General features: G+C 35.6%; 1 protein-coding gene across 1 annotated transcript in view; it reads left to right on the forward strand.

Annotated features, from left to right (window-relative positions):
* The window catches only part of PPM1B (protein phosphatase, Mg2+/Mn2+ dependent 1B), a 34,969-nt gene extending 11,610 nt beyond the window's left edge, over window positions 1-23,359 (forward strand). Inside the window, exons 3-5 of the mRNA XM_007944382.2 lie at window positions 9,781-9,892; window positions 10,290-10,347; window positions 23,054-23,359. Coding sequence (XP_007942573.1) covers window positions 9,781-9,892; window positions 10,290-10,347; window positions 23,054-23,359 — 476 coding nt within the window. The remainder of the gene's footprint in view (window positions 1-9,780; window positions 9,893-10,289; window positions 10,348-23,053) is intronic.
* The last annotated feature ends 3,932 nt before the right edge of the window (window positions 23,360-27,291 follow it).

The raw sequence follows: 27,291 nt of genomic DNA on the forward strand, positions 1-27,291 counted from the left end.
ATTTTTATGAGCATGGAGATACATATATATATATATATATATATATATATATATATATATGTTTATGTATGTATTTTTTGTGATTTGGGTGAAAGTTTACAGAGCAAATTCACTTTCTATATGGCAGTTAAAATACGTTTTATTTCATGATATTGATTGCAATCGCCATAATGTTAACAGCTTTCTTCCCACTTCTTCTCTATGGTTACCTTTTCCCTATGTCCTTTCCTATGCATTCCTGCCCTCTGAACTATCTCTCTGTAAATACTGCCCTTCTCATCTCCCATGGGTTGGTTGATCTGTGTACCTACCTATCTAATGTACCTACCTATCTAATGTACCTACCTGGTGTAAATATTCACCTCATAGGCCTATCCAGGCCATCGTCTCAGGGATTTCACTGTTTTCTGTCAGCCCAGTAAGCCTGGTCTTTTTTTATGATTTTGAATTTTGTTCCACATTTTTCTCCTACTCTATCCAGGATCTCGTGCACTGATCCCTTTCTGAGCGGGTGACAGTGGTAGCCAGGCACTGTCTGGTTCTGGTCTCACAGTCATATAGGAGAACTCATATGTTTTGGGGGAAGACCCCTATACAAGATCTTCCCAGCCTTTGCTGCTGGGTCTTCTTAGGCTGCTGCCACTGGCTCATGCCAAGCTATTCAGGCCTAGGCCTGCACAGTTTTCTCACATGCCATCAGGCTACCTGGGCTTTGCTGCCTTTGGGCCCACATGGTTCCCACCACACTGCCTGGGGTGGAGCTGGGAAGGCATGTTACACAGGGCACCCTCAGACCCCTGTCCTGCATGAGCAAGTGTTAGCAACTCTCTTTATCTCTGTAGGCCTACCACCCCATTGCCCCTGTCTCTCCAAGGGTCGACCAGCCAGCCCACTGTGTCTCCATCTTTAGTATTATAGATCTCTCTTCCGGGTCTAAGAGATGCTCAGTATAGGGACTCTGAGTTCAAAGGATGTACTCTGCTGTAGACTCTTCTTTATGATGGTGAGGTCCCCCTAAATCTCAGTGAGATTGGCCCTTATATAAGCCTTGCAGGGTGGTATAATAGCTCAATTCCTTAATAAGAGTCCAGGGGACTCAGACCTGTTGAGTGGATTTTCAAGCTATTTGCTTACTCGTAAGGAAGGTTGGACAATCCTACTTCCGTAGTGATACTGCCTCAGAAACCCAAGGAGGGGTCACTATGAGTTGGGGGCGACTCGACGGCAAGTAATAACAACAACAACAACATTTGCTTAGTGAATCAAAGAACTCCTTGCAAGATTGTAGCCCAGCCAGTCAGTTACTGGGAGTTAGAAGACCCTGAGTAGAAAGGCGATATAAAAGCAATTGATTGTAGCACAGTGTGATACTGGGGTATTAATACTCCCAGACCAGCTCAGGATAGAACTGAACTATACCTACACACATTTTTGGCCTTCCTTCATCTATTTTATTTTATGCTGTCTTTCTTATCTTTTGTTCCCATCAGTAACTCCCAAGTCCATTTCAGTACTGTTAGGTTCATTCCCCCCTCTTCCCCTTTTTATTATTGTAACTCTCTTTTTCTACAGCAAGGAACCTGGCTTCTACTGACCAAACAAATCTTCTGTCACTACTAAATGCACTCCTCAGTCCATATTGGCATTGATACCCATTTGTGGCTGTCACCTCCAACACTAAAACTTTGCTTACTGTGCTTGGGCTTAGAACTTAAGTACCTTGTGCTGGGCCCTCCTGCTGTTACCATCACCCCCTCCCTCAAAGACTTACCTTGCTTGGTCTTATCTAATGGCTTTTAGGTACATTATTGGGGATTGAGGAAGGGGAGTGTCGGGGTTTAAATCACCATCTCATTAGTTAGTTACATATTTCGTCTATTCGTTGTTCCTTTTTTTCTCCTTTCTTCTTTTGGATTAATCAAGTATTTCCTATTGCAATTCATTAACTGTGTTTGCTTATTAGCTGTATATTCTTATGAAAATTGATTTATTGGTTACTCTGATAAACTGAAAATGTGTGTTGTAATCTCAAGGCCCTAGAGAATATGACAAGATGTTTGACTTAACACTGCCTTCTAATTTTATGGAGCTCTGGTGGCATAGTGGATAAGGCACTTGACTGCTAACTGGTAGGTCGGCAGTTCAAACACACCAGTCGCTCTCCATGGAAGGAAGACAGGACAGTCTACTTCTGTAGATATACAGCCTCAGAAACCCAATGAGGTCGCTATGAGTTGGAAATGACTCGATGGCAGTGAGTTTTTTGATTTTTATATGTACTGTTTTTTAGAGAATAAGTTACTTCAATTAGTTTTTATGAAGTTTCATCTATCATATATATATGATACATTACGCCACCAGAGCTCATACACACACACACGCACACACACACACACAAAGGAGCTCTGGTGGCGTAATGCCTAAGGCATTTGATTGCTAACCAGAAGGCTGGCAGTTCAAACCCACCATCCACTCCTCGGAAAGAAGGTTGGGCAATCTACTTCCGTAGTGATACCGCCTCAGAAACCCAAGGAGGGGTTGGTCGGTATGAGTCGGATCTGACTCTATGGCAATGAGTAAGGTGTGAGGTGACATATATGGAGGTTTTTTGTTGTTTTTTTTTTCCCCTTAATACCATGCTTACAAAGTTTTTTTATATAACTCCCAGGGTTATATATTGACTTATATTATCTCCTAACACTTCTGTGGCTCAATTACTTTTTCTTCATAGTAAATACATTTAAATAATATAAATTATGATTACAGTGTAATAAGATTATTGAAGGAGCCTAAGGCACTTGATTGCTAACCAGAAGGCTGGCGGTTCAACCCTACCAGCCACTGCTCAGAAGGAAGATTGGGGCAATCTACTTCCGTAGTGATACTGGCTCAGAAACCCAAGGAGGGGTCACTATGAGTCGGGTTCGACTTGATGGCATATAACAACAAAAACAACAAGATTATTCAATTTGGCCAACTAGAATCATATTTTGTAGATAGTAGCCATAGTAATTGTTGAGAGTTTTTGAAATATATAACTGTGTAATGAACATAACAAAACTCCATTCTTTTATAAATTTTGGAGGAAATTCATCTTTTCTAATTTTATACCTATCTGGCTATGAATCCTAAACAAGGTATTTAAAGGGCTTTTTTTTGGTCTGTAATTTCCTCAATGAGTCCTACTTTTAAGGTGGTGGAAAAAATAGGAAATATGTGAAAACACCCTGTCTGTGCCACTTAACTTCATGTTGCTAGTACTATAATCACTCAGAATTGTTTGTAGGAACTGTTAGTAATATATACTTTCTGATGAATTAGAGTGTATTGGGATAGTAGATTGCTGACTGAATTCTGTCTGAAGACAGTATTTTTCTTACTGTCCTGCTTCGTCATTCATAAAGAAACTGGGCAGCTTTTTATTTTGGGAAGAGCTCTTGTGTTTAGTCAGGTGCTTGTTAAACATGAGCTGTGCAGGTTGTTTTAATAAGTAAATGAGATAATGTTTGTTAAGCACATAGTACAGTGCCTATCTCCTATATACATCCTCAGCAAACTGTATTCTTACCTTCCGTTAACAGCTACATTTTAATTTGTTAAAGCAGTGGTCAGTTCAATTCAACATGACTTATTAATATGTTACATTACATTTCTCTTGTATAGTTTGTAATTTTCTAAAATATATATAGCAGAGATGGCAACTATGTAATATCAAGATCTGGGCCTTGTGGCAAATGATTATAATCACTCAATCAAAAAACTTTAATCCTTGACAAGGCAGCCACTACAAATCAGTTTGAGATGACATCATGTAACTTTTCTTTATAAGGCCGTGTTCTTTGAGAGCTTTGTATTTCTGTAAGGATCTCAAATCATGTAATCTGACATTACATTTTGAGGTAAAAGTACTCTGATGTGTTGGGCAAGTCATTGTCAGTTTTAGTGGGAGTAAGCACATAAAGGAGTTGTGATCTTAATACAATAGTATTTAAATAACCTAAATTGATTAATTAGGAGCTCTGGTAGCATAGTGCCTAAGGCACTTGACTGCTAACCAGAAGGCTGGCGGTTCAAACCCACCAGCCACTCCTCAGAAGGAAGATGGGCCAATCTATTTTCGTAGTGATACTGCCTCAGAAACCCAAGGAGGGGTCGCTGTGAGTCGGGTCCGACTCAATGACACATAACAACATAACACAACAAATTGATTAATTAGATATTTTGTACCTTCTACGTGTATTAATTTATTCAGTGTTTGTTGAGCTTGCATGTCACAAGGAACATAGAAAAAAACAAAATAAGTCCTTGATTTCATATAAATCAATCATAAAAGTCCTAAGTACATATTCTAGTAGAGGCCAATAATTTGAAAATAGTATCTTATAATGACAGGTGGTAGTGAATGCTATGAAGAAAAATAGAACAGTATAAGCAGTTACAAGGAATGTAGATCTATAAGTCCTCTCAGAGAGGAGGGACAGTTGAGCGGAGACCTGTTGATGAGAGTGAGTCAGTATCTGGGTGAAGAGCATTCCAGATAAAAGGGACAGCAAAGACTGAGGAGAGATGTATATAGTAAAGGTAGGTGGATTAGAATGAGCCTGGTATAAAAGTGAGAAAAGATTAAATAAGAGAGGTTGCTAGGAAGCAAATCATGTAGGGTTCTGTAGACCAAAATAAGGACTTTGAACTTTTTTGAAATTGTGATGGGAAGTCATTGGAAGATTTTGACCACAAGAATAACTTGATCTGACCTTTTTCCAAATAATCTTATATACTGTGTGGAGACAATATTGTAAAGAAGGAATGAGAGGAGTCTAAGAGATTAGTTAGGAATCTTGAGTTAATGTAGGTGGTAGGTTAATTGGATTAGAATGGTGCTGGTAGAGGGGTGTGAAAATTGATCAGTCAAGTACTAGATTGTAGTAGTTTTCACCCTCTATCCCCAGGAACATTTAACAATGTGGAGACATTTTTGATGTCACAACTAAGGAGATAGTATCTAGGGAATAGTATGCAGTGCAAGGACTTGGCCCCACACCAAAGAATTGTCCAAAATATCAATCATGCCAGGGCTTAGAAAAACCCTGTGCTGATAGAAGTGTAGAGATAGAAGTGTAAGGTAGAAAAATTACAGTCCTGTCTTCATGAAGCTTACAGTCAATGATACAGTAAGCATTGTATACAATGGGAGTATACATCAATGTGCCTACACTAGGCCTAAGTCAGAGAAGGGTTCCTTGAAGAAGTGTTTACAGTTGAGACCTGAAGAGTGACAAAAGGGTTGGTTGAATTGCCATGAAAAGTTTCAAAACCAAGGGAAGAATATGTGTGAAGATCTAGAAGCAGACTAAGGCTTCTTTAATTAGAGTGTCTGGAAATGGGGGAGTCAGGCAAGGGAGTGGTGAATGAAAGTGGAGGACAAAGTAAGGACCTTATGACACATGGTAAACAATTTAAATTTTACTTCTTGAGAGCTGCTTAGGTCACTGCTTTTTCCTTTTAAAAACAAATTGCCACTGTTTGAATTTTGAGTTTATGTCTTCACAACTGCTCAGATAAACCATGCTTTAAAAATCTGTTTTCCATAAATTTTGATTAGAAAAGTATAGGCTTTTTGTTTTATTTTAAGTATTAGCCATACATTGATTTATTTTCTCTTTATATTTAATAAATTATTGTAGTACATAAGCATTTACTTACCATAAAAACCTATGAGAGTGATTTTAATTATCTCCTTTTTCCTTATAGTCCCTATTCATCCATTGCTTTTATTTTCTTGTGATTATAGTATAAATAGCTTTTGTGTTTTGACAACCATCCTACTCTCAAACTGTTCCAGAATATAGAAAAGGATGGAATACCCCCAAATTCATTTTATGAAGCAAACATAACCCTGATACCAAAACCAGGCAAAGACACCAGTACAAAGGAAAATTACAGACCATTATCCCTCATGACTATAGATGCAAATTTCTTCAACAAAATCCTAGCCAGTAGAATCCAGCAATGTTATCAATAAATAAATAAAGCATGACTAAGTGGAGTTCGTACCAGGTATGCAAAGGATGGTTCCCCATTAGAAAAATCAGCATAATCCATCACATAAATAAAACAAAGAAAAAGAGCCACATGGTCATATCAATTGATGTAGAAAAGGCACTTGATAAAATGCAACATCCATTCCTAATGAAAACTCTTAAAAAATTCCTCAACATAATAAAGGGCATATATGCAAAAACAACATTCTTATCAATGAAGAGAGACTGAAAGCATTCCCTCTTGTGAGTGGGAACCAGACAAAGATGTCCTCTATCACTGCTTCTATTCATTGTTGTATTGGAAGTTCTAGACAGGGCAGTAAGGCAAGAAAAGGAAATCAGAGACATCCAGATTGGCAAAGAAGAAGTTAAACTATTTGCAGATGATATGTAGAAAACCCAGAAGAATTAGCAAGAGGTCTACTGGAACCATTTGAAAGATTCATCAAAGTGGCAGGATACAAGATCAACATACAAAGATGAGTTGGATTCCTCTACATCAACAGAGATCAACAAAGGAATCTCTGAAAAGGAAATTTTTTAAAAAGTGCCATTTACAATAGCAACCAGAAAGATAAAGTACTTAGGAATAAATCTTACTAGGAACACAAAAACCTGTACAAAGAAAACGACAAAACGCTACTACAAGAAGCCATAAGAGACATAATATAAATGGAAGAACATACCATGCTCATGGATAGGAAGATGGAACATTGTGAAAATGTCAGTACTACCCAAAGCAATCTATAGATTCAACTGGCTGTCCCGATCGAGATTCCTTCATTATTCCTTAAGGACATGGAATACCCAGTTATGGATTTTATATGAAAGGGAAAGAGAGAGACCTCAGATAGGCAAAGCACTGCTGAAGAAGAGCAAAGTAGGAGATCTCACACTTCCTGATCTCAAAACCTACTACACAGCTATGATAGTCAGAACATCCTGATATTGGTAAAATGACAGATGCATAGACTAGTGGAACAGAATTGAGAATCCAGAAATAGATCCGTCAACCTATGCACAGCTGATCTTTGACAAAGGGCTAAAACCCATTCAGTAGGGAAGAGATAGTCTTGTTAACAAATGCTGCTAGTGAAACTGAATATCAGTTTGCAGAAAAATGAAACAAGATCCATACCTCACATCATACGCATAAACTAACTCAAGATGGATTAAAAACCTAAATGTAAAACCCAAAACTATAAAGTTTATCAAAGAAAAATTAGGGGCCCTAATAAGATAGACTAGATGACTGGAACCTTCTAAAAAATTAAATTATGTAAGAGAACCTGCAGATTGGGAAAAAGTAATTTGGCAACAACATATCCAACAAGAGACTTAACTCTAAAATTTACAGAAAACTCCCCAATACCTAAACATCAAAAAGACAAACCTTCTAATTGAAAAAATGAGCGGAGGACATGAACAGACACTTTACCAAAGAAGATATTCAGGTAGCCAAGAAACATATGAGGAAATACTTGCTGTCATTAGATATTAGAGATAGGAAAATCAAAACAATGACCTATCATCTCAGCCTGGCAGCAATAGCAGAATTCAACAAGACAGAAAACAACAAATGCTGGTGAGGGGTATGGAGAGATTGGAACGCTCATATGCTGCTGGTGGGAGTGCAAAATGGTACAGCCACTGTGGAAACTGGTATAGTAATTCCTTCAAAAGTTTAAAATAGAAATACCATTTGATCTAGCAATCCTACCACTAGGTATATATCCTAAAGAACTGAGAGTTGTGGTGTGAATAGATACATGCACACTCATGTGCATTACATCATTGTTCACAGTATCAAAAAGATGAAAACAACCTAAGTGTCCATCAACAGATGGATAACCAAACTGTGCTACACACATGCAATGGAATACTTTGCAACATTAACGAATAATGAAAACTCTTTGAAACACCTGATAATGTGGATGAACTTGGACATTATGCTGACTGAAGTAAGTGAGTCTCAGAAGGACAAATATATGAGTCCATATTATAAAAAGTCAAGGAAAGGTTTACACATGGAAGCACCTTTCTTTGTTGGCTACCAAGGATGGAAGGGAGCGGAAAGAAAATTGCTACGTAAGTAAGAGATATGTATTGATTTGGGTGAAGGAAAAGACAGTATACCAAAAGTGAGTGACCAGCACAATAGCACAAAAGCAAAGGAAGACATGGAGAGGTGCACAAGTACAGGCAGCAAAGATAAATGTTATTATATAAACAATACTGCATTGTCAGTAACAGCAAACATTAATCTATGGGTGGATACATAGGTAGACAGATAGGATGATCAGGTATGGACTGGTGAACAGGAATATACCCCTAATCATATAGGGAGCTCTGATGGCATAGTGCTTAAGGGAGGGGTTTGACTACTAACCAGAAGGCTGGCAGTTCAAACCCACCAGCCTCTCCTTGGAAGGAAGACTGCGCAGTCTATTCCTGTAGAGATACCGCCTTTGAAATCCAAGAAGGGGTTGCTATGAGTTGGATTCGACTCAGTGGCAGTTAGTTGTGTTTTTTAACATATAAATATAGATATGGCAGAAGATATTTCTACATACGTGTTTGTATGTACTGTAAAAATGTCCATAATAGAGCTAGCAGGGTAAGAAGTTATGGTAACTTAACCACAACCAAACACCTTGAAGGAGTGGGTCACTGAGCCTTCAGACTTGGGACCATGATCATGGGGGATATCAAACTCAATTGTCATAACATAGTACACATTCTGCTTTGCTAATTAGCAACTGGGGTCTTGTGAGCAGCTATCTAAGGGGCAGCTGTGGCTCTCTCCTTGTCCAAAACAAAGGAAGAGTAAAGCTATCAAAGATGAATGGAAACAGTCCAAGGAACTAGTGGACCACGGACACCTCAGTCTACAAGGCACTGAGACCAGAAGAACTAGATGGTACCCGGCTACCACTGCCAGCCACTCAGAAAGAGATTAGAATTAGAGATTCTGGATGGAGTCTGAGAAAAATGTTGAAAAAAATTCAATATTATAAAAAAGACCAAAGTTACTGGCCTGATGAGACTGGTGAAACCCCCAAGACTGTGGCTCCTAATCACCCTTCAGGCCTGGAATTGAACTCACTCTGGTAGGTTAACTTTTTTAGACAAACAATAGACAGACCTACTTGGTGAACCAAGGAGGCACACTCCTTAGACTAATCAACCATGGAAGATCAAAAGGGCAGCATTTGCACAGGGAGAAAGCTCAGAAGGCAGGAATGCATAGATAAAAATGCATGGTCAAAAAAACAGGGAGGACGTGGGAAGAGAGATGTTACATTGTGGGGTTTGCAGTTGTCACTAAACAAGATATGCATGAGTGAGCCAGTGACTTTGCTCAAATATGCTCTGTAAACTTTCACCTAAATCACAATAAAAAGTTAAAAAGAAAAAAAATTAGATCCACATTGTTTTTCTGTATAGCTGTAGTATGTTCATAGGGATCATTCTTAGTGGTTGCCAACCATTTCACTTAGTGACTGAACCAACATTTTTTTAACTGTCCCCTTATTTTTGGACATCTCATTTGTTCCAGTTTTTGCTTTTGTGGATAATGCTGGAATGAACATACATATGTGCAACTAACTTTATATTGCTTTTTCTTGTTCCTTACATGATAGTTTTTTTTTTTAAATAATACTCTCATCTTGTGACAGTTGTTTTTGCTTCTTTGTGGATCTTGGTTTATCACAATTTCATTTTTTTAACCCTACAGAAATTATGGAAAAGTCTGGTGAAGAAGGAATGCCTGATCTTGCTCATGTCATGCGCATCTTATCTGCAGAAAATATCCCAAATTTGCCTCCTGGGGGAGGTCTTGCTGGCAAGTAAGTAGAACAAAAGAGCTAATTTTGAATTCGTTTATAATTAGTAATTAGATAATCTTAGATAAGAAAACTTCAGTCAGAAGTGCATTGATTCTCTAAAAATGAAATAGATTGATGGCTTTTATATAAAGTAGAGCTCTAAAACTTTATCCTAAAAAGATTTTTTTAAAAGGAATTAATTGTTAAGCTCTTTGAGGATGAAGATCTTTCCTTGTTAAATGAGAAAAAATAGATTAGCAAGATGAAATTCTGAGTGAAATCTAGAAACTATGTTCTTATGTGATTATTTTATATGTCAATGAATTGTTTATTTTAGTCAAGATGGAGCATTAATTAAAATATTTGAGTTTAATAATTATATATAACTTAATAAAACTAAAGCATACCTTTTTTTTAGGCGCAATGTTATTGAAGCTGTTTATAGTAGACTAAATCCACACAGAGAAAATGATGGGGTAAGTTTTGTTTTATTTCCTAAGCATTTTAAATAATTTTGTAGTATTAATAGTAAGTATAGATACATGCACATAATGAAATCTGTAATAAATTTTTACTGCTTTTTATTTTAAATAATCAGTTCAATTTTGAGGAAATATTTTGTAGTAGAGGTAGAGATATTGTTATTGTCACTTTCTGGGCATCAAATGACCTCATTTGGATATCCTTATTTCTTCCCTGTATATCTGCCTTTCATTTTTCTTCTCCCTTAAGTGTTGATTTTGAGGCACTAATGAGCTTTTAAATATCTCAATTTCTTGAGCAGTCAGCTACCATCACCAGAATTTAGTAGTAATGAATGAGTTATTGTTCTAAGACTAGACATTTCAGTTGTGTCTGTTGGCCCAGTTGAATACCCAAGGATAATGTCTTTTGGTATTATTGACATAAAAATATTTTCTAAAATTACTCTATGTGAGTGTTGAACTGAGATAACCAGCTTCATCAGAGCAAAGCCATTTTATCCTCTTACCTTTTATTATGCTATCCTCAGAAATACCAATGAGCTGCCCAGCAGCTTATTGATACAGATTTTTTGTTTTTTCACCAATGTTAGTAGACAGCACAGTGTCTGTGTTTTCCCCTCTTTTTATTTAATCCCCTACATTTCAAAGTCAGCAGTTCAAATAAGATTTTTCAAGTTGTAGACATCTGTAAGGGAATAACTTAATTTTTAACATGTATACTTCAAAGCTTTAAGGAAGCAAACTTAGTAATGAAATTTACTGAGAAGAAATTTACTGAAATTTAAAGAAATTTACTGAAAGACCATCCAAGTCTCTAGCTCCTTTGACAGGTCTTGAGAGATGTAGCAGCCATTGGGTAAAGAGTAATGTATCATCTCAATTGCATTGTTTTCCAAGATTTGTTATTGCATAGCAGTATCCAATAATTTTTTCTTAGCAATAAAAAATATCCTGGGAAAAAGGAAAATTTTACAAGTAATACAATTTTAGTGAGTTGAATAAAAGTGATAACTGTATATTGCTAATAATTTGTATCTTGATTTAGAGCAATGATTCTGTGTCTTTTATGGCAGTTACCTCCAAGTATGGAGAATTATATCCAAGGCTATTAAAAGTAATTAAAAATAAATATAAGATACATTCAGAGAACCCTTCATCAAACAGTAGGATATTGACTTGACTCAAAAGGTGATGGTAATCTGGGAAGTAGAGTGAGGAGAGTTTTACCTTTTCAGCTAGATTATGGGTTCTGTATAGAACCATGGTTAGAGGAAATAAGATGAGAAGATAGTTGTTGATTCATTGTTAGTCATAGAAGTACTCCATTTCCTCATGTATTTCAAAATGCAACCCTGTATCTCATTATACCTTACTGAATTTTTTGATTTCTCAAGAAAGTGTGTTGTTTTTACTTCAAATAAGATTTTTAATTTTTCAAGTAACTCTAAATTTCTGTTTTAACATATATCAACTTATTAAAATAGAAAGTAATTATACATAGCAGCTATGTAAGCAGTTGATAAGTAGGCAGTAGCACCATGAAAATGCAGGGAAATGCTCAGGATATAAATTTGTCCTAAATATGATTATATGGCTGTGTAAATTGTGGATATGTTTACTTAATTACCTTTAAATATAAGCTTTCTGTTAACATCAGTAGATCAAATACTGACAGTCAGTCTACCATGTAGTGAATTGATGGAGGGAAAAGACTGTAAAACATAAGACACAACCCCATCCCTACTCTCATTGCAGCTTATAGTGTGGTTGTAGAGAAAAGTTTAATAAAACTCCTGCACATAGTTCAGTGTAAAGAATAAAAGAAATGACAACATATAGAATGTGACCAGTTGCCATGTGAGTTGTGTACAGTGATCACTGTTAAAATTTAGCTAAAGAAGGAAAGTCCAGGAAGATTTTCAGAGAAAAGGTAGGAAGTGAAGAATGATGAAATGGCAGAAATAGAATGAGGAAAATGTCATTTCAAGTGGTTGAGAGGCAAGAACAAAGTATACGATATATTTGAAAGAAAGGACATCATTTTGGCTGGAGCAGAAAACTGAAAAATAAGAATTTAGGTTGCAGAAGTATTTGTGAAGTAGAGAGATCTTTTGAACTTTAAAGTGAGGGATTACCATTTGAGCCTAAGTGTGATAGAATCAGAGCAGTATTTGTGGCATTTTAATCTCTTAGAAACATGCAGTGTTAGATTAGAGAAATACTAGAGGTCAGGTAGTAAACTAAAAAAACCCAAACACTGCTGTTGGGTCAGGTCCCTCATTGGGTTTCTGTGGAGGTATCAGTATGGAAATAGATTGTCCAATTTTCCTTCTGAGGAGCGTGGCTGGTAAGTTTGAACTGCCAGCCTTCTGATTAGCAGTCAGTTGATACATGTGACATCATTATTAGTAGAGATGGGTGGTTTAGAAACCCTGACCTCTCCAATATAAAAACTGACTTTGCAGCCCAAATCATACTTTGGGAAACATGACTGGAACCCTTTCGGGATAATCGGTGCCTTAGAAAAAATACTAAACCATTATGACAAGCAGCAGGAATGTTCTTCAAAAAAACACCAAAGAAGCAGAAAGAAAGAAAAAAAAAAAATCAACATTTAGTTAATTTCTTACCTATAGTTTGACCCAGTATAGCAAGGAGTTAGGGCACAGATGTGCTCCATAAATGCTTATTGACTTAATCAGATTTGACAGTGTGGGAAATTTTGCCAGGAAGTAGTGGCAGGAGCTGATAGTTAAGTGTGGAATGGAAAAGAGGAAAGTGTTTTTGAAATATAGAAAAGGAGAAAGTTGGGAAGTGATATAAAAAGAAGTGTTAATTTAGCTCCAAAACAAAAAAGAATTCTAGTATTAGTTAGAGATTTATTTAGAATCCTAAAGTGTCTACTTTTTATCAGAGGATAGATAGAGGTGGTTCTCCTGTAAATGTTTGTAAATAATTAGAAATAGGGGATCATTCATTTTTCTTAGATTTGAAACAAAGTATTTTGGATAATGAATGCATTTTTAAAAGTTGAGTTGGGTAAAGTAAAAAATAAGTCACTTTAAATATATTCAGTAAGTTCAGTATTTAGGGGGTTCTTCTTAGTTGTTTTTACTAGATTTGTTTTTTCATTCCTCTTTTTGGAATGTGTTCTTTTATCTTAATGCAAGCATTATTGATATCCCAACTTCTGAAATCAAAATCTATGGAGAAGAATCTAGAGAGATTCTTAATTGGGAGCTCATGAATCCTCAGAAATTATTTGAAAATGTGTTTAATGTGTGTACGTTTGCATTCTTTAATGATGTGTAGGTCTGTGGTTTTCATCAGTTTTTCACAGGAGTCTGACCCCAAAAGGACAATAATGGCCTAGCGAGCTCCACTATAAAATCTTTAAAAACCCAACTGTAAAATCTCCAGAAAAAAGTAAAACAATATATTACTGTAAGTAGTTCATATATTAGGCAGGGCTCTGAGAACATATCCCTGTCCTCCTTGTAAAATGCTAGTTTGTGTTTTATGACTAGAATATAAATTCTGTTGGAACTGACTTCATCAGATGTATTCTGTGGTTCCAGCACCTACAGTAATGGTAATAAATATTTGTTAAATAAGAAATGTTTATATTTATTAATTTTCTAGTAGTTTTCTTCAAACTGGCAAGTCCTTTTTTTTTTTTTTTTTTTTTTAATATTGAAGTTGCTAATTGTTAAGAGAGCCTATATTTTTAGAGCTTTGCCTTTTCCAGGCAAAAATGTCAAGTTCCTCTCTCAAAGGAGACTCCTACTGCTTTTGAATTAGTGTACTACTCATTAGCAACTATCTACCCACTGCTACCAAGTTGATTCTGATTCATAGTGACCCTACAGGACAGAGTAGAACTGCTCCACAGGGTTTCCAAGGCAGTAAATCTTTATAGAAGCAGACTGCCTCATCTTTGTCCCACAGAGTGGCTAGTGGGTTCAAAGTGCCAGCCTTTTGGTAGCAACCGCAGCACCACCAGAGCTCCTTAGTAACTATGTAAGTAAATGATTTTCCAAGGGGAAAGGAAGAACTTAGATTTATCCAACTGCTGCATGTGCCATACCCTTTACATATATTGTCATTATACTCATCACTCGGCCTTTACAGATGAAATTAAGAAACAGAGACATGAAATAGGTTGCCCTGATCACAAATCTAAATAAATCATTCAGCCAAAATTTGAATCTAGGTCAAGATGACTCCAAAACCTATTTTCATTATTCTATTCCATACTGCCTTGCTGAGAAGTTTAGAGATTATATGCATATCTGCACCCTATCTCTTTCTCTGCCATCCAGAAAAAGTAGTTTTCCAATCATTTGTGAATCTGATGTTCAGTAAGCTTAAGATATTCTGATTTTGGTGAGAAATATTTTATAAAGTTGAAAACTAAGCCTATTTTTTACCATTTAGTTTTCAGTTAAATATGTATTTTATTTACACTAATCTAAAAAAGACTTTTTAAGGCATTTGGATTTTTGAGACGAGAGGAAAGATAGGACAGATTGGACTCCAAAGCTAGAAATAATCTCCATTTTTTGTTTTCATTATTAGTAAAATATTAAATTTTATGATACATCCTTTTTTAAAAAACAAAAAACTCCAAACAGATATGTGCGATAGATAGAACTGGTTTTGCTTTTTTATACCACAGTTTTAGGACTGTGTAGATACTAGTTTTTGTAAGTTATTTTGTGTATATATTTTATTCCCTTGTCAAAGCTTTTTTTTATTTTATTTTTAATTTTTATTGTGATTTGGGTGAAAGTTTACTAATAAGCAAATTCACTTTCCATACCAAAAAAAATCTAAACCAAACTCACTTCCATCGAGTCAGACCTGACTCATAGCGACCCCTCCTTGGGTTTCCAAGGCAGTATCACTACAGAAGTAGATTGCCCAACCTTCCTTCTGAGGAGTGCCTGATGGGTTTGAACTGCCAGCCTTCTTGTTAGCAGTCGAATGCCTTATTTAGGCACTACCCCACCAGAGCTCCATATGGCAGCTCAAATATACTTTGTCTCATGACATTGACTGCAATTTCCCACAGTGCAACAGCCCCCTTCGCATTTCCTCCCCATAGTTACCTCTTCCGTGTATCCTTCCTTCCCATGTACTCCTGCCACCTGAGCTGTCTTCCTGTGCATGCATAGCCCTTCTATTCTCCCATGTTTGATCTCTCCAAGGAATGTATCTACCTAATGTAAATTGTTCAGCTCATATGCCTGTCTTCTGTTTGGCTGGAAGCCACAGGAGTGGGTTCTATTCCAGACCTGAAGGGCAGCTAGGGGCCATAGTCTCAGTGATTCCATAAAGCTCTATCAGACTGTCGAACCTGGTCCTTTTTTTTTTTTTCTTTTTAATGATTTTGAGTTTTATTCCACATTGTTCTCCCATTCTATCCAGGATCTCCTGCATAGATCCCCCTGTGAGTGATTGACAGTGGTAGCCGGGCACCATCTAGTTCTGGTCTCATAGTCGTATAGGCTGAGGATCACACAGTGTACCAGTTGCTTGGGACTAGTTGTTTACATGCGTCTTTGGTTTTCTTCCTTCTTCTTTGCTCTGGACGAAGAGAGACCCATCATTGCATCTAGATGGCTGCTTGCATGCTTTTAAGATCCTAGTCACTACTCACCGAAGTAGGATGTGGAATAATGTTTTTGTGTAGTATGTTATGCCAATTGAGTTTGCTGTTCCCTGGGACTATGGTCCCGAGCCCATAGGTCCAACTACTTGCTCCCTCTAGGTAGCTGACTTGTGGCCAAGAAGTTGACTATAACCTTGTCCCTTGTCAGGTGTACTATATACATACCTGGGAATTCTTACAGAACATACCAATACACTTGTAGAAACATTGTCTGTCAACCCTATACATGGTCATGGGCACACTGCCCCCTGCATAGACGTACCTAGTAGTTCAGCCTGTCCACCCATCTATCCACCCGTGTATCAGTGTTTGCCTTCACTGACAACACAGTACTGTATGTACAAAAGGGTTCATCTTTGTTGTCTACCTTCCATGTACTTCTCTATGTCTTCCTCTTCTTCAGTGCCACTGTGTTGATCACTCACATTTGGTACATTTGTCAAAAAGCATTCTTAATAGAGAAGATCTACACTGTTTGAACCTGTACTGATTTTAGTTACTGTTACATAAAATATAATTTGGCATACCACTTCTAACCATTTTGACGACCCCATCAAATTATTTTCAAATTCATTAAATTTTGCATGGTCTTGTGATCCTTGCAAATGACCTCTGATATATTGAATTCTCTATACTTCATCGTTAATTTTGTCTCACGAAGTCATATGTGAGAATTTTTGGTCTAAGAATTATTTTTACCTGAAAAGCAGGACAATGTTGTTGTTATGTGTCGTCAAGTCAGACCCGCCTCATAGCAACCTCTCCTTCGATTTCTAAGGTGGTATCACTATGGAAGTAGATTGTCCAACCTTCTTTCTGAGGAGTGGCTGGTGGGTTTGAACAGCCAGCCTTCTGGTTAGCAGTCAAGTGCTTAGCCACTACACCACCAGTGAATATACTAGCATTCTTTACTTTTTCTCCACTGGGAGAAATCATTATTTTCTTTGAATTTATTTATTTACCCTAAATTTTCTTTATTTTTTTGTTGTTGAGAATACACATAGCAAAACATACACCAATTCAACAGTTTCTACATGTATATTTAGTGACATTGAATACATTCTTAGAGTTGTGCAACCATTCTCACCTCCTTTTCTATGTTGTTCCTCCCTCATTGACATAAACTAACTGTCTCTAAGGTTCCTAGCTAATCTTTTGACTTCTTATTGTCAATTTGACCTATAAATAGTTTTTCAGAATGCTGAAGGTTGGCCAGCCTTTTTTAGTAGTTACACTAAACTTACTTATTGTTCAGTTTTAAGAAGACTTCAGGGGATATTTTTGGTTTGAGGCTTCAAGGTTATCAGGGCAATGGTTTTAGAAATTTATCTACCCTCCCTTGCTCCAGAAAGTCTACCATCCATGAAAAGTTGACATTCTGTTGTGCATTGCCACCTTTTGATCAGGATTCTGTGGAAGCTGTGTTCAAAATGTTCACTAATGTTAGCCAGACAGTTCTTCTGGTCTCCTGACCAAGGAGGCAGTTCATGGAGGCAATTACCAACACATTTCATGTCTTCCTCTTTTTCTTGACTCTCTTTCCTCCATTGCTCCAGGCAAATAGAGACCAGTTCTTGTGCTGAATGGACATCTTCAAGCTTAAGACCCCAGGCACTATGCAGTGAACTGGGAGGTAGAATAGAAGCACTAAGCATGTTATTAGGCCAGTTAACTACTGTGTTGCATAAAACCATGGAACCAAATTCTTGAGGTGCTTGGTTTTTTACATAAGCAGCGACAGTTAGTATTCTCTCCTTTTTTTTTTTTTTTGGTCTGTCACACAACTTTTGCCAATTCTGCTTTTACAGGTATATAACTTCTTGACAGTAATTATAATTGGTGTGATTTGTTAACCTCACTCCCCCCTCCCCGCCCCTGGTAGCCATTAAATAAATTTTTGATCTCTATACATTTACCTTTTCTTGTCTTATTATTTATAATAAGTGAGGTAATACAACATCTGCCCTTTGTGATTGGTTTATTTTACCCATCATCATGTCTTCAAGCTCCATCCATACTGCAGTATCAAGATTTTATTCTTCCTACTGGCTGAGTAAAATTCCATTGTTTATCTATACCACATTTTGTTTATCCATTCATCTGTTATGGAGCATTTAAGTTGTTTCTATGTTTTGGTTATTATGAGTAGTGCTGCAGTGAACACTGGTGTACCAAGCCTCTTTTTGAGTCTCTCCTTTCAAGTGTTTTTGGTTTATACCTAGGAGTGGAATTGCTGGGTCATAGTGGCAGTTCTATTTTTAGTATTGTGAGGAACTGCCACATTTGTTTTCCACAATGACTGTACCATTTTGCATTCCCGCCAATAATGGATGAGTGTTCCAGTTTCCCGCCATTGTCAGCAATATTTCTCATTTTCTGGTTTGGTTTTGTTTTTTATCTTAGCTGTCCTAGTGGGAGTGAAAATATCTCATTGTGGTTTTGATTTACATCTCACTGATGACTAATGTTGTTGAGCATCTTTTCATGTGTTTGGTGACCATTTGAATGTCCTCTTTGAAATGTCTATTCAAGCCCTTTACCCATTTTATGATTGGGTTAATTTCTTTTTGTTGTTAAGTTTCCTAGGATTTATTTGGCAGAATAATCATTCTATCTGATAGGAATTTTGTTAACATAACTAGTATCCTATAATTTTGTTAATCTTTACTGTGTCAAGGAAATGTATTATGGAAACTCCAGTATGAAGTAATCTTTCCATGTAAAAGAATTATTTTCTTAGTAAATGTCTACTTATATGGGACAGTTACTGTGAAAAAATGTTAGTACCATAATGTGTTCAAAAGAACATTCAGATGGACATTAATGTTAACTCTGCCTGGCACAAAAATTTGAATGCCACTATGACAAATAACTAAAATCTCTCTGAGCCCTAGTTTCCTTGCTTATAAAATGTGGGTTGCAGTACATATATTATAGAGTGCCTGTAGAGATTAAATAGGATTATGTATATAAAGCTCTTAGCACAAACATTACTTTTCCTTTCATAGGTAGTAGTTGGAGACGCTTGTGAACAGTTGCATGATGGGATTAATTGCTATAATAGATGGATAAACATGGTGTGCTAAACTACCTATTTGAGTTCAAATAAGAAATTGTAGCTAGATAGTATGTTCCTCTTCTAATATGAATTAAAACCCATGAGATAGTTATATAATGGTATTTTGAAAAATCAAATAAATTGTCTGGGAAAGAAGTTCGATCATCTATCCAACCAGCAAATGTGAAGGAAAATAAAAATTTCCATAAGATAAAAACAGCTTTTAAGTGAGGGCTTTAGCTAAATTCCTTTACAGTTCAGTGACTCTGTAATGCTAAGCAACTGCTGCTACGGTAACCCTACAGGACAGAGTAGAACTTCCCCCCATAGGTTTTCCAAAGCTGTAAATCTTTGAGGAAGCAGACTGCCTTACTTTGTTCTTCAGAGAAGCTGGTGGGTTTGAACACCTAAACTTTTAGTTAGCAGCTGGATGCTTTAACAACTGTACCACCAGATTTACCCCTACTGGATTTACAGGTTTGGTGTATGTGTGTTTTTTTAGAAAGTGGGAAGTCCTCCCTAGCCATCACCACTACAGCAGTTCACAGAGATATAAAAGTGACAAAAGTGAGAGGAGACTTTTCTGTTGAACCCACCAAAATTGACTCAACATATAATCTTTGATCCAACTTTATAAATAAACCTATCTAAGTAGAGGTTATACTGTTTAGCCTGTGTATCAGTGGTTCAATATATAGATTTTAAAACAACAAATAAAAAGGTGTGAAAAAGTAACCCAGACCTGCTCAGTGTATTTATTACCTTGGGGTGGAACTTTGCCACCCGTATACTGAAAAACTGCCACTGATGACTCTGATGTAAAATCCAGGTTGATAACACTTGTCTTTGATTTTGTTTCAGTGTCCTAGAACTTTTTTCCCTAAGAGACGGGTTTTTTGGTTGGTTGGTTATTTATTTATTATTTTATGCATTTATTTACTTATTTAGTCGGATGCCTTCCATTAGGAGGTTTTTGCAATATACCATAAACCAGAAAATTTACTTTGGGAAGACTTTATTTATGATTAGAGTGCACTTAAGCTCATTGTTCCATCTTAACCCTTCCTGTAGGAGCTCTGGTGGCATAGTGCCTAAGGCATTTGACTGCTAACCAGAAGGCTGGTGGTTCAAACCCACTAGCCACTCCTCGAAAGGAAGACTGGGCAGTCTACTTCCATAGTGATACCTCCTTGGAAACCCTAGGAGGAGGGGTCACTATGAGTCAGGTGGGACTCGATGGCAATGTGTTTCTTTTTTTTTTTTTCTTTTGGAACCCTTCCTGGGTAGATACACATAAGAAATTTTGTTTAAGAAACCATGTTTATTTAGTACAGGGAAAAGGTAAAGAAAAATCTTAGCACATTTAATTATGTTCTTTCTATACAAATTCATAAATTATGCAAATTTTTGAAGTTTTATTTTTTTGTCATAATATAGAAAATTGGAAAATGAAAGAAAATAAAAAATTTGTAACTCTGCTGCCCATTATCATTATTAATATTTTGCTGTATTTCCTTTCTTTCCAGGCATTTTACATATAAAATCTTAAAATGAACTGATACACAAGACATAGACATACCCCAAAATCATGTTATACACCGTATCATCTCTCTTTTTGCCATAAGGGTACTTTTAAAAAATCCTCCAATATTTCTAATAAACTTGACACTTTTTATGTGGTTACTTTTATCTTTATTGTGACATAATAGGATTATTAGTTGTAGGGTAATAGTTTCAAAGGATGATTAGTGTTTGTGTCAAATCATCTAAATCAGTACTCTTTTTCTGTATTTTATTTTCCAACATTTTATGATGAAAACTCTTCAGCATATAAACCAATAAACCAAAAAAAAACCTCACCGTGTGGAGTCGGATCTGACTCATAGCGACCCTTCCTTGGTTTCTGAGGAGATATCACTATGGAAGTAGATCTAGCCCAACCTTCCTTCCAAGGAGTGGCTGGTGGGTTTGAACTGCCAGCCTTCTGGTTAGCAGTCAAGTGTCTTAGGCAATTGAAATGGTCTTAGTGAACTATATACCTTCTACCTAGTTTCAACAGTTATTAACATTTTACCATATCACTTTATATAAATATATGTGTATGTTCACACTCTTTTTTGGGCTAAATCATTTGCAAGCAAATTACAGACATCATCATATTTCACCTAAATATTTTGACATGTAGCTCTTTAGAGGGAGCTCTGGTAGCATAGTGGCTACTTTACTTGCCTGCTAACCAGACGGCTGGCAGTTCAAACCCACCAGCCACTCCTCGGAAGGAAGGTTAGGCAATCCTACTTCCGTAGTGATACTGCCTCGGAAACCCAAGGAGGGGTCGCTATGAGTCGGGGCCGACTCAGTGGCACATAACAACAACAACAACAACAAGCTCTTTAGAATGAGGACATTTTCCTACATAACTGTGACACTATTATGAAATTTAAGAAAATTCATAGTATGTTTCATATTACCTAATATCAAGTCCCTGTTGCCTCAGTTCTCCCTAGAATGACTGTTAAAATTGTTATTTTGAACTATGATCTTAATCAGTTGTTGAGTATTTTTAGTCTTTAATTAAACGCCTTCCCTGCCCACTCTTTTTCTTTGATACTAACATTTTGAAGGGCCCTGGTAGTATAGTGACTAAGACAATTGACTGCTAACCAGAAGGCTGGCGGTTCAAACCCACCAGCCACTCCTTGGAAGGAAGATTGGGCAATCTACTTCTCTAGTGATACTGCCTCAGAAACCCAAGGAGGGGTTGCTATGAGTCGGGTCTGACTCGATGGCACATAACAACAACAACTTTTTGAAAGGAGCTCTGGTGGTGTAATGGTTAAAGCATTTGGCTGCCAACCAAAAGGTCACTGGTTCAAACCCACCCACTACTCCATGGAAGAAAGATGAGGCAGTCTGCTTCTGTAAAGATTTACTGCCTTGGAAATCCAGTGGGGGTTGCTGTGAATTGAAATTGACTTGATGGCAGTGAGTTGGGGTTTTTTGGTTAGACTTTTTGAGGCATCTGACGTGGTTTTTTATTCAGTGTCCCACATCCTGGATTTGTGGGATTGTTTCTTCATGGCCTTCTTTAATGTGATCCTCTGTTTCCTGTTTTTTTCATTAAATTGGGACTTAGACTTTAGATTCATTAATAGTTTTGGGCAAGAGTACCAGATATGACTCTGTCCTTCATAATGTATCCCATTAGGAGACGCACATAGTATAATAGTGTCTCATTTTCAGTCTGTCAAGTATGATCATCTTGGATGATGAGAGCTTGTTCTGCTAAAAAGATAAAGTAATTACTACTAAATTTTCCAAAATTTAATTAAATGTAAAAAGATTGAGGAGTTTACTATTTATAGCTTATTATAATATTTAAAGCAATTTGCCTATTTTATACATAAGAGATGCTTTTATTAAAATATTTAAAGACAAAAAAAAATTTTTATCCACAGAAGTTTAAAATAGCTCCCATAAAACACCATTTAAGTTTATATGGTTTTATACTTTATATCTCTTTTCCTAATTATTACTTAATAGAAATGATTAAGAAACTAAGATTCTAATGGCCTGCTTTTCTGTTCTTTTCCTTTACTTTAAACACTAATTTCCTTTTCTACTAACTCATTATAGCCAATTGTTGTTCAAGTAAGTTGAGTTTAGGAAATGCTTCTGTTGCTGTTGAATTTTAAGAGAAGAGTAAATTTCAGATTGAACTAAAAATGAAAATATGAAATAAAATGTAAGCTAGTTAATGGTAATTTGTTTGCTAAAGTTAACTGAGTTACAGAAATTTTATTAATTGACACAGGTAAGACTGGATACTTATTTAATTAAATGTTCTCATGCTTAGACTATATTACTCATGGTAGAGAAATGAGTGTTTTGCTGTAATCTGTTATGAAATATATGTGATATCCTAGTTTGTCTACTGACACTGGGGTCTTGAATCTTAAAAAAAGGCCTCCGATGAAGCAGAGGAAAGTGGATCACAGGGGAAATTGGTGGAAGCTCTCAGGCAAATGAGAATTAATCATAGGGGAAACTACCGACAACTTCTGGAGGAGATGCTGACTAGTTACAGGCTAGCTAAAGTAGAGGGAGAAGAAAGCCCTGCTGAACCAGCTGCTACAGCTACTACTTCGAACAATGATGCTGGAAACCCAGTGACAATGCAGGAAAGCCATACTGAATCAAAAAGTGATCTTGCTGACTTAGAGAGCTCTAATGAAGATGCAGGGACAAAGATGAGTGGTGGGAAGATATGACTTTCCTTTTTGGTAATATTTTTGTGATCCTTGATTTGATGGTTTTTACTTAGGAAGTATAATGTATGCATTTATATAACCATTTTGTTATTTGACTCCTGGAAAACTATATTCATATAGCCTTGTTTTTTAAGAAGGCCTTCTTTGCATACACTTTTATCCAACAGTTTAAAATCAACTATTTATAGTACTTTAAATTTAATAAAATTATATATAATTTCATATTGTATGCCAGAAAGTAGGCTACGCCTTATTCTTACTAGGCAGGAGTAGAGATTACATTATATTGTGTAAAAAAATTGTTAATGTAGAGTTATATTGCTTCATATTACTTTACATATTAATATACTTATACCTAGCTTTATAATTAATTTGTGTAATTTTAATTCTTAAAAAAATGGCTGATTCTAGTATGTAATTTTTTTCAAGGATAATTTGTGTTGTTGACTTGTTTATATTTTACATATCTGTAGTTTTATTTTCAGAAGTTGTGAGATATTGGATGTGTGGTATTTCTCCTTTCTCTGTATTCTTTATGAAACAGCTTTTGAAAAATCTGTGTATTCATATGGCTTTGGTTTGTATAATCTGTATAGCCTAACTACACACATCAAAATGTATGTTGATCAAATGTTTAGAATAAAATTATAAGTGTTTAAATCCAAATAAAGCATGTGATGTGGAATAATCTATGCATGTTGTACTTATTTTTAAGTTATTTTGTTTTTAAACAACCAGGTTTGATACATTGGAAAATTACCCAATAGAGAGTCATTTGTATTTATGTAGAATTTAGAAAACTTTTGACTTAGCTTATATCTTTAAAAGAAAAGCTTTTATATAAAAATACAAAATTTAAGTTGATATGTAAATGCATGCTCAAAGAAAATCTATTTTTGTACCCTTTTTGGTACAGAATATTAACTTTTAAACAGTGTGGACACACATAAACCTGAAAAAATTTCCATGGTGAGCATTTTATTTTAAAGATTACGACAATGTCAGTTTTTCTATAAGTATTCATCACTTATTAATAAATAAAATTTGTGGGCTATTTTAAATAGTAGCAGATTTCTTATAGTTAAAATTGGTATTTTAGATACAGATGGCTGTTAGTCACATGGGGAAATATTTTTTAAAACAAATTTTGACTGTAGAGCATTGTCTTTTATTCTTCATATTTGTATTTTATATCATGTATCTAGTTACTGAATGTGTACTGTAATTTGAAACTTAATGTAGCTGATGTTTTGACCTGTTTTTCTAAAGCCAGAATATTTTTTAAGTGATTTAAGAAAGAGGAAGGCATTTGGTGGAGAGGGGAGGAAAAATCAACCTGTTACCTATATAGATAGATACATCTGTACACTCACACACACCTCTCTGTAAAGTACCTTTTTCAAACAAAGGAAGGTAATTTTGTTCATCTGATTTTGTTTTCTTTTGCAATTCATTCCAACCTGGACATAGTATAGTTAAATAATAATAATAATGTTCTTCCTTTTCTCTTCCTGTAGGGTGCTGGAGATCTAGAAGACCCATGGTAGCCTTATAAACCTTCTAAAATGCTTTTGATTCTGAAAATTTGGGGAAAAACTTTTAATCACAATTTTCTTCAATACAAGGGAAAAATATTCTTGTGGATCCCCACCGTTTTGTGATATGAGCAGAAAATTATTAGCATTTCCCATCATTTGTTCATATTTGTGTTTTCTGATAATTGCCACTAGTAGCATTGCCTGTACTATAGTATTTTTACCAACCTCAGGCATACAGATTACATCTGTATTGAACTTTTGGCCCTAGAAACCAACGGAATTATTTCACTATACATCAACAGATGTGCCTGAGGTGCATGGGAATATAGTTAGCTGTACTCTGAAGATACGTTACTTTATTTTTTTAAAAAAAAAACCAAAACACACAACATATGAGCATGTAAGAGTAAAGAATTATATGAGATGTTCCTTTTTCAGTTCACCAAGTTGGAAACCTTTTGCAGCTCTGTAGCTTGGAATTTCATTTGAGCAATTTACTATAGGATATATGTATTTATTATTAATTGTTATTTAATTTTTTCCAATTTTACTTGTGTCACCAACCGGGTTCTCCAATAATGTCCACATTGTATTGTTGCCTTGCTTCAAGATAAAGTGTATTTGGCAATAATAATATAAGCCCTTCTGAATTTTATGCATGTATCTAGTACATCCTTCAACGTTCACTAGTCAATCTTTTGAAACCAAATGGATTAATTTATGGCTATTTATAATTTGCTTTGACATCTCACTGCTGCAGAAAATTTTTTAAATGATGGAATTTGCCTTTATAATGTAAATTGTGATTTTTGTTTTACATGTGGGTTTCTATAGTTTAATTTTTCAGGTTTTAAGATACAAGTTTTAGGTAATTCGGTATAATTTTTAATTGTTTACGTTATTTTAAAAGCTCAGAATATTACATTGAAATTATTATAAATACAATTGAAATGATCTATTTTAGATCTAAGGTAATACTACAGAGATATTTTCTTGGGTTCAGTGACCTTTCATTTTATAACATTGGGCACGGTACAGAGTGGCTGTCACATAGGTACTTGAAGATTATTAGTTTAATTCTATTTTTGCAATAACCTTGATTTCTTGAATTCTTTTTTGAGTTTTGCATGTTTTAAATCCAATTAATGCTTAACATGAAGAGCGAAACATTTAATAAAAGAAAGCAACTGGGGTAGGAGAAACAACATATCCATTTGTACATGGTTTACATGTTGTGGATGCTTTTGTAAACATTTTCCTATACGTTTAAACTGTTTCAGCAGGATGTAATTGCCCTTGTGTGTAGTTAAAATAATGAGTCATCATCTGGTCCTGTGTGAAATGGAATTCATGGTATTTTCTGTAACATTTTTCTGAAGCTGTTTTCTGGAGAGTCACATATTTGAATATAGACAGCTTTCCTGATTATTTGATTCATTGTGCACCTGATTTTTGGTCTAAAAGGAATTATTGCCACAATATATTTTATTTATTCTTTAGATTTTAGCTTTGTAAGTTAAAGTGCTTTACATGATGATGTTAAAAGCTGTATGTCCCTTTACTGGGTGTGGGGGGTGGGGTTGTTGAAAGATAGGGAATGAAGAATGCAAAATGGTTTATTGTTCAAACTGTCCACTCTGATCCAACCCTGTACTGATAGTACTTTTCCAGTATGATATTGTGATGTTTCATACAATGCAGTGAACATAACCAACTTGTTACCTAAATAAAGAATTGATAAAAACAGTGGCAATTTACTATGTGGTTTGATTTTCTAAAATAAAAATACAGTTTTGAATGTTATTTTAAACATTTATTATAGTTAACAGACTGAATTTTTTCATAGAAAACCAATGTAGATGAATGAAAATTCCAAGGGTGAATAAACTGTATTGGACAGTACTAATTAATCCACTCCAAAGACATTTTTTTTTATACCACTTTTTAAAAATCTGTCTTTTTCAGGGCCACAAATGGTCCTTGAATCACAAATATTATGTATGGAATAACAGAAAACCCATGTTCAGTGCTTAAAAATCTGAATTCCCTAGCTAGCTGTTCTCAAGCATTTTGGTCTCAGGACCTGTTTATGTTCTTAAAAATCGAGGACTGCAAAGACTTCTGTTTATGTGGGTTATATCTGTGGGTGCTGGGTACATTAGAAATTAAACCTGTGAAATTTTACATATTTGTTCTAATTCATTAAAAATAATAAATGCACTACATTTAAACATTAACATAATTTTATGAAAAGTAATTATTTTTTTAACCATATTTAGTTTTTAGAAGTGGCATTGGTTTACCTTTTTGCAAATCTGTAATTGGGATGGATTCTCATATATGCTTCCATATTCAGTCTGTTGCATTGTGGCACTTTGATTGCAGTATATGAAG

The sequence above is a fragment of the Orycteropus afer genome, unplaced genomic scaffold (genome assembly GCF_000298275.1).
Source record: "Orycteropus afer afer isolate SDZICR_OR568_19922 unplaced genomic scaffold, OryAfe1.0 scaffold00124, whole genome shotgun sequence".
Classification (NCBI taxonomy): domain Eukaryota; kingdom Metazoa; phylum Chordata; class Mammalia; order Tubulidentata; family Orycteropodidae; genus Orycteropus; species Orycteropus afer.